This window comes from Ostrea edulis, chromosome 2 (assembly GCF_947568905.1).
Source record: "Ostrea edulis chromosome 2, xbOstEdul1.1, whole genome shotgun sequence".
NCBI classification, from domain to species: Eukaryota; Metazoa; Mollusca; class Bivalvia; order Ostreida; family Ostreidae; genus Ostrea; species Ostrea edulis.
This window is the reverse complement of record NC_079165.1, coordinates 105,128,479-105,144,642: the sequence shown is the minus strand read 5'-3', so window position 1 is coordinate 105,144,642 and position 16,164 is coordinate 105,128,479. Positions and strand designations below refer to the sequence as shown.

Below are 16,164 nucleotides of genomic sequence, written 5' to 3'. Positions count from 1 at the left end.
TCTTTGTGAAACTTACATATCATGATCACACCCAAAAGAGGAAGGTTCCTATTTATTTTGAGGTCAAAAGGACAAAGGTCAAGGTCTCTTTGTCACTAAATGCCATAGATTTGAGCTTGTCCGGTCTCTAACTTTCATACTACTTGGTGCGTTTTTGTCAGGCTTGCATATTTTGATCACATCCAAAAGAGGAAGGTTCCTATTTATTTTGAGGTCAAAAGATCAAAGGTCAAGGTCTCTTTTTCACTATATACTGTAGATTTGAGCTTGCTTCTAACTTTTATACATGTACTTGCTGGTGCATGTTTATCAGACTTCAAATCCTAATGACATTCAAGATTCATGTTGCTTTTGAAATCCAAAGGGCAAAGGTCAAGTTCAGAACTTTGAAACAGGTGTCATCGAAACCTACTGGTCTGACCATAAAGTTATATGGATGAAGATATAATGTAAATAAATTATAACATTAACTTGTATTTCATTTGATGCATAAACACATCCACAATTCAATATACAAATCCTTTGTAAACTGTGCAATTAATACAATCATATATATTGTCCACAGAGGTTTGTTATAACTCATTATTTTACTTCAAAGTAAGTATTTTCCCTTCTCTTAAATGTTCGGTGTAACTTACTATTCATTTTTACTAAAACAGTGTTCACCTTCACCTTCACAAATTAGGGTCATTCCAATGAACACATTCCAAACTGCAACTCGGCCGATGCGTTTTAGCGATTTTTAAAATACATCTTATGAAATACATTATGACATTGTGTTTGACTTAATGTTTTTACATCTTTCTACTATAACATCACAAGAGTTCCATCTAGTTAATGCTTGTCTAACTGCCTCAAACCTTCAGTGTTTGGCTTTGTTGTGTATACATGTATCTTATAAATGTATTCAGTTTAATAAAACAAAGTGCATTCAGTTGAGGGTCCTCACTTGAAAACTGTGGGAGGAGTTGGGCAGACAAATAGAATATTAATTTCTAAATAGACTAAGTTCAACAACTTGGAGTTTGAACTACTTTTTAAAATTTTAACCTTGGCTATAATTTCTGAATAAGGGGGATAGGGGTAGGTAGAGTCATGGTTCTTGGCGAGCTACATTGACCTCTGATAATTCTTATTAATTCAAGCACTCAATGGGTCCCAGGTTTTTAGGGGTAAAAGAGGGAAAAATTATTTAATTTTCATTGTTGATGTAATATCTTTCTTATTTTTTTTAATTTTGAATCTGCACGTGAATAGAGAGTTACTCTTTTAATGACCTTGATCAAACATTGACCCTGACTGCATTAGAAAACTTGATTAGGATTTGTGTACAGCTGTTGTGATATCTGTCTGTCTTGTGCACTTGGTTTTGATTATTGTCAGACATGTAATTTGAAATTATGGTTGACATATTGAAAAGGTCTGAATGTAAACATGCTTTGCTAGGTTAAAGTCGTGAATAAATATTGAAGTTTAAAAAGCTGTTTGTTGTAGTGTATAATGGAGCCTATTAAAGTCATTCACCTTCTGGACACTTCAGTAATACACTGAAACGCCACTGTATGAGCTTATTTGACATTTAATGAAACACTATTACATGGTATCAGGAATAGAGAGATAAAGGATTGTAGAAAAACCTGGGTCACCATATATTGCTTATACTTTCTGTTGGAAAATCCCCAGTTTGGAAAGTTCTTCAAAATATAACTAATATTGTCAACTTGGTTTGAAATTCCCAGTTGACACTAGTCTGTACAAGTATTACATGTTTGATTTTAGAGACGGCTTTTCAAGCTCATGAAATTTAAGTATTACATGTTTGATTTTAGAGACGGCTGTTCAAGCTCATGAAATTAAAGTATTACATGTTTGATTTCAGAGACGGCTGTTCAAGGTCATGAAATTAAAGTATTACATGTTTGATTTCAGAAACGGCTGTTCAAGCTCAGGCTCACGAAATTAAAGAGGACTGGAAGCCATCCTTCCTGTCAAATGATGAGTTCATGCATCTCATGCTAGAGGTAGTGTATATATTTATTTCAGTGTAAAAAATAGTGAGTGCAATAAGTGGCTGAAAGGACTGCTCATATAGAAATCTCTAGAGATTAGGACAGAGAAAATTCAAGTCGAAACATGTGTCCACTGAATTTTTAGTGCAAGAAAATAACTCCCATAATCCTAAAGACCATCCCTTTATGTCTTGCAGAGTCACCTCTCATTGATCTGAGATTACGAACTTACGTAAATTATCTCAATTTCATCCTAGTCTTGTGCATACCAGGTATCCTACACAATGCAGTGTGCAACATTAGACCCAATATTTAGTGTAGAGACCTGACATCTCTACAATAGATAGTTTATAGACATGTGTTTGACGAATCTCTTGAATGATGTAGTTTCTTTTCCTAGGCATTGGACAGTTGTTTGCTGGTTTTCACTCAACAAGGCAATATACTCTATGTATCAGAGAGCATGACATCACTATTGGGCCATCTACCAGTAAGTACTCACTATTGAGCTATTAACCAGAAAGTACTCACTATCGGGCTATTAACCAGGAAGTACTCACTATTGGGCTATTAACCAGGAAGTACTCACTATTGGGCTATTAACCAGGAAGTACTCACTAATGGGCTATTAACCAATAAGTACTCACTATTGGGCTATTAACCAATAAGTACTCACTATTGGGCTATCAACCAATAAGTACTCACTATTGGGCTATCAACCAAGAAGTACTCACTATTGGGCTATTAACCAGGAAGTACTAATTATTGGGCTATTAACCAGGAAGTACTCACTATTGGGCTATTAACCAGGAAGTACTCACTATTGGGCTATTAACCAGGAAGTACTCACTATTGGGTTATTAACCCGGAAGTACTCACTATTGGGCTATTAACCAGGAAGTACTCACTATTGGGCTATTAACCAGGAAGTACTCACTATTGGGATATTAACCAGGAAGTACTCACTATTGGGATATTAACCAGGAAGTATTCACTAATGGGCTATTAACAATAAGTACTCACTAATGGGCTATTAACCAAGAAGTACTCATTATTGGGCTATTAACCAGGAAGTACTCAATATTGGGCTATTAACCAGGAAGTACTCACTATTGAGTTATTAACCAGGAAGTTAATAACTGTGGGAGCAATCTTTCCATACTTCATAAAATCTTGTTTATCTCGTCACAAGAGACCTCAGTTGTTGATAAAGTTATCCTTTTATTATTGTGTTCATTTGCTCATTGGAGAGTCAAAATTGCAAGTCTTAAAGAATTCTAACATGCATAAAGATTTAGTTTTTGTTAATATAAAGGATCAATTTTAAAAAATCTTTATGTACAAGACTTTTGGGAACATTTTGTATTCAATTTCATGACACATACAGAGATGCTATATAACATAAAGATCTGAAGTTTCTTCAAAATTGTTTAAACTGTTCTGTCTTAAAGTCATCAAACAAGTTTGGTTGATAGCATGTACAGGGAGGAGACCTTTAAGGAACGAATTTAATTTTGGGGCATATTATACAGTATAACCTGGTTTGGGTCAGTTTATGCTTTATAATCCGCGAAGTAGTACCGGATGCTGGTTGTCAAGGGGGTGTGTCCCCATACCAAACATTATACAAAAATAGATTGCATTCCCTAATTTGAATTTGACTAATCAAAGAATAGAATAAGAATTAAATTACTATGGTTTTTTTTTGACAGGCAGACCTTACTAATCAGTCTGTGTACAACTATATACATGAGAATGAAAAGCAAAACCTTTACAACATCCTATTTCACTACAGCATGCTCTCTCCAGAGGAACATGCTAAAGGTATGGCGTTGTCTACTAATGAAGATATTCATATTTTTTAACATGAAGGACATTTCTTCTATATATTTAATATTAGAATTATTCCTTGAGGAAGATTGCATTCCTATGAATATGTTTAGAGACTGTCAGAAATAGGGAAGAATTTTGTTTTTTTAGAGAAGGATCATTTGAGTTTTACCTGTCACTTCAAAAGAGGTTCCATTTCTGCCCTCAGTAGTCTTCAGTATGAAGTGGTCAGTCTGTCGGGTTTCCAACACTGGAGCAGGGACAAGTGTAAGTCAAATTACAGTTGAACCTCAGTATTTCGAACACTGATATCTTGAATACCATGGATATATCAAAGTAATGGGGAAGTCCCAAACACTTATTCTTTAAGTATCATACCCTCAATATCTTGAATCCTCAGATATCTTGAAGTTTTTTTGTCGGTCCCATCGAGTTTAAGATAATGAGGTTTAGACTGTATTTGATATATTTAGAGTGTACAGACATGTGGATCTCATTGGTCATTCAAATTCAAAATGATTTGCATATCTTTGAATTTGGCCATGTTTTTATGGTGACAATTCATTTAGAATTTACTTCTTCTCATACATCACACCAGGAATTCACCAGTTTGCCAGCCAAGGATTTTGCTACTCTCCTCTTCATCCCTGGCAGATTCAGTTGTTATTTTGTGATTGATGCGCAGTGCCCACTTAAAGCTTACATCCATGACATCTTTATCAACCAATGAGAATACATGAACTAGAAACACTCAAAACAGTTTTTATTGCAATTGGTTGTCGTCCGTTAAAAATTGAACATTTTTAACTTCTTCTTAATAACTACGAGTCCAATTCTTTTCAAATTTGGTATGAGGCATCATTGGGACAAGGAGGACATAAATTGTAAATTTCAGGACTCCAGCACCCCTGGGGCCCTAGGGGCGGGGCAAAAACAGTCCAAAATTGACAAATTTTCAAAAATCTTCTTCTCAAGAACCACACACATGTAAGAAAAACTAAATGCATAGTGATGTAGAGCAGGAAGGCCTATACCAAAATTGTAAATTTCATTATCCCCGGGGTAGGGGTTCTGACCCCAGGGCGGGGCAAAACTTGGTATATATAGAGTTAAAGTGTAAAACACTTGAATAACATCTTTTTTAGTGCTATTGATACTAAATTGAAAGTAAATAGAAATTTAAAGAGATCAGGTAGTCCTTTACCAAAATTGTAAATTTGATGATCCCAGGGGTAGGGGTTTTTGTATCAGGGTGGGGCCAAAATGGTCAGTTATTAAATGTGTGAACAATAGACATTTTTAACTTCTTGATAACTATCATTCCAATTCTTTTAAACTTAGTATGAAACATATTTGGAACAAGGGGAACATAAATTGTAAATTTCAGGATTCCTGCACCCCATGGGCCTTAGGGGCAGGGAAAAACTGCTCAAAATTGACCAATTTTCAAAAATCTTCTTCTCAAGAACCACACACATGTAAGAAAAACTAAATGCATAGTGATGTAGAGTAGGGAGGCCTCTACCAAAATTTTAAATTTCATGATCCCCAGGGTAGGGGTTCTGACCCCAGGGCGGGGCGAAACTTAGTATATAGTGCTAAATGGATAGAGCAGGTAGTGTTTTACCAAAATTGTAAATTTTATTTTCTCCAGAGCAAGGGTTCTGACCCCAGGGTGGGGCCAAACTTAGTATATAGTATGTATGTGTAAGTTTGCTGATACTGTATAAAATCTAACTGCATACTTAGGAAATAGCAGAAAAGGATGTACATAAATGGTGAATTTCATAACCCAGGGTTATGACTTTAGGATTAGTCATATCTTTTGATGTTTTAATGTAAATACACCTATTATTTAAAGCCTTTCATCAATGTATGCACTTTTGAGGGCAGTGGAGTTTTAAAAACACATCTTGTTTTATACTGTTACAGAACATTAGAATTTAGCTTAGATATGCAGAACAGGAATTTTTTTGTGGATTCCATAGCCCATGGAAGTAGTGATACTTTTTTACTAGTATTCAGGTGACCGATAAGGCCTGTGGGCCTCTTGTTTTTTTTTTTGTAAAATGAAAAGGTTGTCCCCTGTCTTTACACAAAAACAAGGGACACATTTCAAATTGATAAGCTTTATAACAACTAGAAGGAGCCACTAAAACTGTTGTAGATGAAAATGATTTTTGAATGGGTAGTAGTAAATTACTTCCCCTGTTGAAAGTACTAAGACCAGATTCAATTCTAGTACACTTTTGATAACCACATTGTAACATAAATATCAGAGCCATATCATATAACTTGTGTCAATGAATATTTGTTCTACTAATCTCAAAGTCAGAATTTGGTGACAGGGCCCATAAGTTTCCACTATTATTGTGATTTGTTGATGTTTTATTTTTTTATGCAAGGTCATATGTTAGACACATTTTGATTGGTTTGGCAACTTCTATGCAAGTCTCCTAAATTCAGTTTACTGAGGATGCAAAATGTTGACTAAATCTGCCAAGGATGATGATGAGAGTGGCGAATCAAAATCTCTGTAGTGAATGCTGGTTATTTATAGAAAAAGAAAAACTGTTTATTGAAATTCTGACCTAAAGATCAGTATATGTATTTCCATGTTGTGCTTGTGTATTTTCATTCCATTGTAAGAGGATCGAGTTGTATGTCAGCGTCAGAACCATAGATGTCAATATATGTAGATTTCTCATTTTATGCGAGTACTTGATATCACAAAATGACTCATAAACATCAAATCAGGAGAGCGTAAATTTGTGAAGACTGTTCATCAAGAGTTTTTACATGTATTTTAGCATTATAGAAATGAAATTGAATAATTTTATTTCATGAGTGATGCTTCCCGCTTAAGTACATAATGATAAATTCCTTGCTTATATTTAGGAAGTTACAGTAATTTGAAGGAAAAAAATTAATTGTTGTGAAATAAATATTTCAGGTAGTGTTTTGATTATTATTTCTTGTTGGGTTTTAAGTGAGCAGTGTGGAGGAGGAATGTGCCCAGTATGGACAGATGATTCCTAAAGAGAACAGCTGTTTTTGTTGTACAGTCAGGTTACAAAGCTCTCAGTTTATCCGGGAAATGTCAATGGTTGATGAATCAAAAACCGAATTCATGTCACGGCACAGCTTGGAGTGGAAGTTTTTATTTCTGGATCACAGGTATGACTGTGTACTTAAAGAGTTGAAATGGTTACCAAGGCTACGAATCCTAAATGTGTGCAAATCAAAATTTGGAACTGATATTCCTTGCATGATAGTCTGCATTTGAAAAAAGAAATATGCTACTTTATATAACATACTTCCATTATAGACAGGTTTTATTTTAGCAAACCATTGATCTTTGGCAGAGAAGAATTATTTCATTTAAAATGAATTGCTGTATATGGATTGTTTTTCAGGGCCTCTCCCATCATTGGTTACCTCCCTTTTGAGGTGTTAGGAACCTCGGGTTATGATTACTATCACCCTGATGACCTGGAACAGATAGCCAGTTCACATGAGCAATGTGAGTCCATAATCGTTTCAGTTTTCCTGTTATCTGAACCAATCCACCACACACAGTGGGGAGAAATTTGAGATGTTTAAAATAAATTCCAGAAAAAGCACAAATTTTGAGAAATGAAATTAAGTCATATAGCCTCAAAGTCCATGCATTTTTCTTCCACTGTTGTGATGTGTAAGATATTTATGGTATCTTGTGTTTTCATGTTTTATATGTGCAATGAGGATAGGTACAGCTTTTAATGTTTTATTTATTTTCTATGTATTATGTGTATAACATTCTGTTGTAAGGTATATATGCATTGTAAAGCACCTTTGAGTGTTCATAGTGTATGAAAAGGGTGCTATATAAATATGGTATTATTATTATTTATTATTATGTGTAATAAGGTAGATAATTTCAATTTACAAAATATTGCAGATGCATTAATGAATGTTTTCAATAAATCTCAAGAAGCCTTTTGTCTAAACAATGAAAAGTTTGACCCTGAAAAATCTAAGACAATTTGTAGAATGAAAACAAGGAAGAGATGTTTTTAAATCTTTTCATCATTTCCCTTATGATGAAGCTGAAGTTTTGGATACGTAGAGTACCCTTGACATGAACAAATCTGCAGGCATAGATTTTCATGGTAACTCTTATTGGGCCTTGCCCCCCTAAAAATGTCAACGAATATCATTTTTCAACCTTTAACATCATTAATGAATCTTTTCCTTATGTCTAAAGTTAACAAAGGTATCAAATTTTACATAACACGTGAATATAGGCAAAATAATCTTTCAAAAAACATCTTCTCCAGAACAGCAAGACCACGTTAGTAATGTGCACATTTATGTTGTGTGGATTCAAGTTTGGTTATGTCATGACCCCATGGAGCTTAGGTAGTTTATAATAAGAGTTCACATTTTCTTTTGGAGTAAAGAGGGTAAAAATTTGCTAGGGTTTGGATTACAATATGCAAGGCTAGAAATAATTGTTTTTATTCACTGGTCACTTGGGCAATCATATTAAAATTTTACTGGTCAATTGAGAACTTTCACTGCCCCCTCAGACCAGTGGATATGAAAACAACCGATTCTAAATTTAATAATACATGTAATGAAATACTTTCATGATTAATAGCTCATTCTAAGAAACATGCCGCTTAATAGACTCGCTTTGAACTCCTCCCATCACTCATACCTCACACACTTTTGTGTGAAGCACAGTGAAATAATTCGAGGATTGTAGATATACTTTGCTTAAGACAACTCATTCTTAGAAACATTCGTGAGTTTATTGACATTGTGTTACTTCATAGTACAATTTAACAAAAGTGAAATCAGGAAATTATTTTGAATCAGATTGAAACTGGACGCACACATATCTAATATTCACTATCCCAATCATTGAGGAATTTTTATAAGTATTCAAATTAGCCAGCCCAAAGAGCACATTCTCTTGACAAAATACTTAAGCCCAAATCCATAATTTACTGGCCTCAGACCATCTGGCCATCATTTATTTTGAGCCCTTATTATGGAGGTCAAAATATTTTGTGGGAATAAAGAGGGCAAGAAATCTTACTTGGAAAGAATGTTGTCAGAACTCTTTATGACTTTTTTAGTATGCATCTTTTCTCTTTATGTTGTGGTTTGGTTTGGTTGTGTGCAACAAAGTAATAAACTAAAAGTGTCATGAATAGCCCATGAATATATGATTTTTCATGGTCATACTTCCATGATTTACATGTTTCCTTTGCCTTCAACTATCATACACAAACGAGAGCATGTTTTGTCTCTGTGGTCCCATTTACATACACAGACCTGGATTGTTGTATACAGATTATAAATCTATCATGATGTGATAGCATTATGCAGCTAACAAGCACTTTCATTATGATTCATGCGCATTTATGAGCATAAACAAAAAAAATAAAGATTTATGTTCTGGGTTGCTGTCAATATGACAGGACAAATCTTGCTAAACCTATAAATTTCAGTTAATTTTTTATATTGACCGCTAATTTTCCTAAATTCTCTGACCAAATCTTTGGTAACGAAGAAATGATTAGTATTCTTACCCATAATTTCTCAATAAATCACATCTATGTGTACCTGCATAGCTCATTGGCAAGGTGTCTCAATTTCCAAGTGTGGGATATCTGCAGGATCGACTACCACATCTTTCTTTTTTTTTGTTGCATGGTATCATTCACTCACTTTGTATTACCTTTATTCTATATGCAATTATCTGACCTCATTAAGGGGCGTTGCTACATTTTCATCATGCGACTGTCCACCATTACAATGCTGACAGCAAGGTGTACTACTGACCAATGCTACTCTTAAAGTTTCTGATGTTTCTAAAACATTTTTATGTAATTGATAATTGTATTAAAACTAGGGAAATATAGTAAATGATGAGAGAAGTGGTTAAGGAAGTGGAGGGTGGTGGTGGTATTTCTTTCAATTTGGACCAGTCTAACTTAGCTACTTCAATTTGGACCAGTCTAACTTAGCTACTTCAATTTGGACCAGTCTAACTTAGCTACTTCACATAAAAGAAAATTGCAATTTTAAAGCATGAGTTTACAGAATATTTACCATTTCTATTTTAGAAATGTACTCATGGAAAAAAGTAACTGTTCATTACAATTCAACTTTAGATAGACTTTTACATTTTTTTTTATCGAAATAGTTTTTGCTGTTGAAATTAACAAAGTAGAGTCTAACCTCATTATCTCGACTTGATAAGGCTGAGAAAAAACGGAGATTTCCAAAGGTTCAAGATATTGAGGTTAAAATATATAAAGAAAATGTAGTTGTTCCATCTCTCTTCGACATATCCATGGTATTCGAGATATTGATGTTCCAGATACCGAAGTTTAACTGTGTATGCTGTTAAGTCGTGTGTACTCTGTGTCCATGTGGGTGGCTGCACATCAAAATAAGATGATCCTTACATCATCTTACAATATGGCTTTCATGACGGGGTTGCATCTAGTTAAGTGATGAATAAAATAATGTTAATATCAAATAAAAACGGATTTATTATATCATGAGTTGCTTTTTATATTGTTAGTCAGTATTCATCAAATCACAAAATATTTATGTTTTATCAGTATTGATTAGGAGTCCATTGTTAATATCGGTCAAAACACAAAATGCTCATATTTGCATTGAAAAAATCATTGGTATATTTTGTTGACAATTCGAAATGGGAATATCACATTAAATCTTATAATATAAAGTAGGAGAAATCAAGAATAGGAAGTTGGTAAACAATGAAACAAATGAATTTCAGTAAAAGTTTTATGTGATCAGCTAAAATACTTACCAGTTTAAAACATTTTGATCAGAATGTGTTCATCATGTTTGTTGACATTGTTGTTGGCTTCTAACACACCAGAGAAATCTGATATGGATGAAAAGTGGAGGATATGTACAATGATATTTTGAAATTGAAAACTTTCAAATTTGTTGGTCAAAAAATGCAGTTTTAGTAAAGAGTAATCTGGGGGGGGAAATGATACCCCTGCTGGACTGGAACCAGCGATCCACAGATCAGCAGTCGACACGTAACCCAGCTAAGCAGTCAAATTCAAAAGGAATATACAAATATTGCGGATTTTATATTTTTTCATGTTTTAAAAGGAAGTCGGTAATTATGATGTAGTATACGGCCAATTTCAACCAAACTTTGCATAAAACTTCTTTAAAAAAGGAAATTCATGTTTGTTCAAATGGAAGGACCATGTGCCTTTCCACAGGAAGATTGATGTAAAATAGGATGGGTTGTTTTAAAAGAACCTCATGATCATAAACATCCATGAAGCATAGATTTATATGATAGATATTTGACCTACGGAGCCAGGCTAGGGCACTAAAGGGATTTTAAAGTTTTCCATGGAAATATATATGAAAAATCTTTTGAAAACTATGAGGGTGCAATTTTTCAGTTCATATCAGACCTGATTTTCTTCCTCTTTAAAGCAGAATTCAGCTCTTTTAATTTTATGCAATTCATTTATAAATTTTTATTCCTTTTTTTTTAATGAATTAAGAAAAGATATAAATGACCGTTTTTGTCCAGTGAATCTATTGTTGATCCTTTTATACTAACTTTAATGATTTGACGTAACATGCAATTTCATTGGTTCTAGGAAGCTAGTAATGTATATTTAACCAATCTTGCTGGTTTGACTGAGAACGTAGATAGTGATAAATCCGTGATGGATGCCAAAGTTGTAGTCTCATACAACTAGACGCTCGGTTGTCGGCTGTCTACGTAAATCTCCGACGAGATTTCTTTGTGGCATAATTTGCAAAAGGCCTTCCCGCTAACATTCATCATTCACCCTTTTCTCCATGGGTTTTTGATACCTTTATCGACTGCTTGAACACTTGTTCTCCAACTTAGTTCAACCAGACACTCGGTCGTCTCTGCAATCTCCGAAGAACTACTATATTTATATTTGTAAATGCATGTAAATTGTTGTGTCTATATAATAAAGGATGTTGATGAAAATCCCCTTTTACAATGATACATAAATTCATATTAATCATTTCTACTGTAATAACCTAGGGAAAGAAAAAACATATTTAAGAATTCTTAAAAAGTATATGTTACATAAAAGTTTTGTTTAAGAAATAGACAATTTGAAAGTGAAAAAGAAGTGCCAGGAAATGTTCAGAATGCAGGATTTTGCACCATTTACTCCAGAGCTTCTTGTTGCCTTGGCGGCCCCCTGTCTATTGGGGGTAATCATTAAATCAGCTCTTTTTTTAGTTGATTGTAAAATCAGGTCTGCAATATACGAGCATTCTCATGTAATGGAGATTTGATTTATTCGATCCTTGATACCTATGGCTAGGGCAGAAATTGAAGACTTTGTAATGATGTAAATGATGTGATGCTGTGTACTTAAGAACTTGATTTATCAGGGCTTACTTTGCGTATTGACAGTGATGCAGACAGGAGAGGGAACTTCATCTTACTATCGCTTCTTGACAAAGGGCCAGCAGTGGATCTGGATAAAAACGAGATACTACATCACATATCACCAGTGGAATTCCAAGCCAGAATTTATTGTCTGCAACAATGCTGTTGTCAGGTAAACAATTCTAAATAATGAAATTGTCATTTGACTCAACAGCTGTGCTTATAAATAGATATTATTAATTACATGTTAAAAGGCATGACCTTTGTGTTGAAAGCTTTCTTTAAAATGTGACTTACTTCTAAACATATTCTGTTGCCTTAGTACATTGTTTTTGAAAATTTATATTTCAGCTATGCTGATGTCAGAGAGCAGGTACACAAAGATTTGGGCATTGATTTAAAGTCAGACAACTCCAATTCCTCCTTACAATTTCAACGCAGTCCTTCTGTGTGTTCTGTTACCTCAGGAGGAAGATCACGATCCAACTGGTCCTCATCACACTCCATTGATTCTGCCAGCACCGATCAACTCGTTAGCGGTGTGTTTATGCTTAGAAAATGTTGTATCTCATTAGTTCACCTGCACTGAAAGTTCAAGTGAGCTTTACTGATCAAAACTTATCAGTTACCATGAAATGTCCTTCAACTCCACATGATTTGTTCCATTACTGTTCTGTTCAGTCTAGAATTGTTCAGTTTCAGGTCCGACACATTCTGTTCTAATTGTACATCATTACCAGGTCAAAGCTTTTGTTCTCATCCATAACATTTAGGGAAAATTGAAAATTCTGCAGACCTTGGTCCCCAGGAAGCTAAAAATGATGCAGTCTTTTATAAAAAATTCTTCTCTCTACCTTTAGTCATTTTGACACAAGTGTGCTTATATAGTGAAAATGCATGAACTCTTTGAAAATTCTAGCTCATAAACTTAGTGTATTGTTATACTTGTAATAAGTTTGACATTTAATGAGCTAGAGTAACCAAAAGAGTGAGATTCGTTGCCCCTGGATTGGATGATATATAGAAATCCTCATCTCTGTCATTCTATCCATCATCTCTTCTTTCTTCCATCTTGTGTCATAACTTTATAATAGATACAGTAAAATATCTGTATCTCGAATATGGTTTATCTCGAATACCCCGCTTGAGTCGAAGTCGACCGTCGGTCCCGGCCGTTTTCCCTATATAAATGATTAAAAAAACTTCTGATATTTCGAACACGGTAATCTCGAATACTTCGCTTATGTCGAAGTATTTTCAAGGTCCCATACCCTAAATTCACCTGGTTTATCTCGGAAGTGCAGTCAATTTTATGCTCTGCTTACCATACCTGGCGTCGTTAAGTCACACATTCACACCCGCGGCTACATCAATTATAATTAATGACCGCTAATCCACGCTCGCCTTTTCCGGGTAGACCCAGGTCGCAATAAATGGTTCAACAGCTTGGGTGATTAGTGAAGCCTTCCAAAATTACGGCTAAAGTTCACCGCCAATTATGAACTAACACACCCGATTCCAGGGATGGTGTTTTGAATGACACACGCTCTATCATTAACATGCGGGTTAAATAAATGCACAAAACCGTCGAAGTACGCTTGAAGGTAATGCTCTTAATAAAGATAATGCATTTAATAGTACACGCTTCATCATTAAAACTAGTACAGAGAAAACACGAACATTTATTTAATAAACATTTAAAAGTTTGATTTTTTTTAAAAACCGTCTTTTTTGTTTCTTACGTGATAGGTTCTTTCATTACAGCGCAATAACTATACATCCCAGTCGAGCCTGGACATCAGTAAACTTAAAGTAAGCATACAGGCACAATCATCTTAATTTTGAAACACATTGTGAATTCAATTGGATGTTTATATATATTAAAAAAATCCCAAAATGTTTGTCTTTGAAATTCCACAATATTAATTTATCAACTTGTATTAAACTATAAGAAACAGCAACGGGGTTTTTGTTTATAATGCAAATCCCATACTATGCATCAAATATCCTCCTTCAAAAAAATATCCCAGATCGATTTTGGATATCTCGAACCCCCGGATATCTCGAAGTTTTTTCGTGGTCCCTCGGACTTCGAGATAGAGATATTTTACTGCATCTACAAAAATTCATATTTATATCAAAGATTGCATATTATATGTCAGTTTGCTATGACTATAAACCAAGGTGGTAAAGGTCACTAGTGAAATGTGATATGGAATATATGTCTGGGCCAAAATTATATAATGTAGCAGTGGTAAAAGCTCATATTTTGCACATAGATTGTTTAACAATGTGTCATTAACATGAACCAAGATTATTTTACTAGGTCACTATGACGAAAAAGAAATATTTGTCAGCAACAATATTTTGTTATAATCATCTATCTGGAAACTCTTCACATTTTTTACTTCTGATGAAGAACTACTGGCCCAATTTAAACCAAATTTGGTGCAAAGCATCCTTGGTTAAAAGGGGGTTCTAGTTATTTATTATTTATTAGTCAGATAAAGGATAGCATCCCCTTCAAAAAGGAGATGTGTAAGAAAAAGGGAAAACAGGGCGATATGTTTAAAAAATTGTCTTCCTATCTTAAGAGCCACTGATCCAGAAAAGCGAAGACGACGATGAAAGCTTCCTTGTATAATGAGGATTCAAGTTTGTTCAAACAATGTCCTTGTTATTTCAATAAAAACTAGCAAAAAGATGTGAGAAAAGATAAGTTTCATTTAGTTCATTGTTGTAAGATGTCGCTAGGCAGACATTTTTAGCTCACTGACTGGGGCTTTTCTGGTCTCCTTTTGTACGGTGTCCATCCATCTACTTCTTCTCCAGAACCATAGGGCCAATTTCACTATATTGGAACAATGTTTTATATGGGAATTTAAAGGAAAAAATCTGACTTTCAGACCAGCAGGGCTATGATTAGTCATATAAATATGCAAGCATTCTCAGGTAGTGCAGATTTGTTTTTTAAATTATGGCCATTGGGATGGGGGGTGTCACAATCTAATAAAAATCAGATCCCAAGATTCACTCACAATCGCTACAATAGGATCTAACTTAACCCCATAGGGGGTCATGTGCGCATGACCTTTTGCTTGAAATATTCATGAGAACTATCAGCAAGTCAGACTGAGCCATACAGACAATGATGGCTATTTAGGCGGTTCCCGGCAATTTGTAAGCAAGTTGCAGTAATCACTCTCCAACGAAGTTTATTCCACACTATAAAGGAATTTTGAACTTTCGCAATAATGCCTAATCTATTCCATTCATACAATTAAAAAAAACGTACGATTTAAAATACACCCATATTAAATTAATTGTGAATTGCGATTTATATATGAATAGGGATGGGTACAATTTGAATAGTTTTCAAGATGGTTTACTTAATTAACGTGAAGAATATAATGCAAGTTGATGTAAAGGGTGCATTGTGACGTCGCATCTAGCTGCGATTTGTTTTCTTTCGAACCAAACAATCACAGCCTTTTTCCTTGAATTGTGAACGCTGTCGATTTCATAGGCGACGCGCTGATTGGCTAACATGAAGTTCACATGAACATGACCCCTTGTCGGGTTATGTCAAATCTTCTTTCGCAGAGTATATGGCACGGATCTAAGAAGTCTGATTTTAATTAGATTGGGGGGTGTCACAATAGGAGATAATGGCAATACACATGTATATGCATATATGAGGAAATTGATTTTATAAAACTCTTCCTCTCAAGACCAGAAGGGCCATGTTTGTCATCATGTGCATGCATCCTCAGGTAATGCAAATTCAATTCATGACCTGCGGGAAGTGGATCAAAAGTTTAGATGGGAATATATGTATAGAGGATTATGAACGATTGCTAAGTATGGCATATGAAATTTATG

The 16,164-nt window shown here is 34.6% G+C and overlaps 1 protein-coding gene across 5 annotated transcripts in view; it reads left to right on the top strand.

The window, feature by feature from the left end:
* Positions 1 to 16,164, top strand: part of LOC125667312 (circadian locomoter output cycles protein kaput-like) — a 51,875-nt gene that overhangs the window by 18,638 nt on the left and 17,073 nt on the right. For all 5 annotated transcript variants that reach the window (XR_007367127.2, XR_007367126.2, XM_048900752.2 and 2 more), the window contains 8 exons: positions 1,930 to 2,021; positions 2,410 to 2,499; positions 3,722 to 3,833; positions 3,990 to 4,106; positions 6,830 to 7,016; positions 7,256 to 7,362; positions 12,307 to 12,454; positions 12,634 to 12,821. Coding sequence is in view for 3 of the 5 variants with exons in the window: in XM_048900752.2 (XP_048756709.1) it covers positions 1,930 to 2,021; positions 2,410 to 2,499; positions 3,722 to 3,833; positions 3,990 to 4,106; positions 6,830 to 7,016; positions 7,256 to 7,362; positions 12,307 to 12,454; positions 12,634 to 12,821 (1,041 nt within the window). In the remaining 2 variants the exon portion in view is untranslated. The remainder of the gene's footprint in view (positions 1 to 1,929; positions 2,022 to 2,409; positions 2,500 to 3,721; positions 3,834 to 3,989; positions 4,107 to 6,829; positions 7,017 to 7,255; positions 7,363 to 12,306; positions 12,455 to 12,633; positions 12,822 to 16,164) is intronic.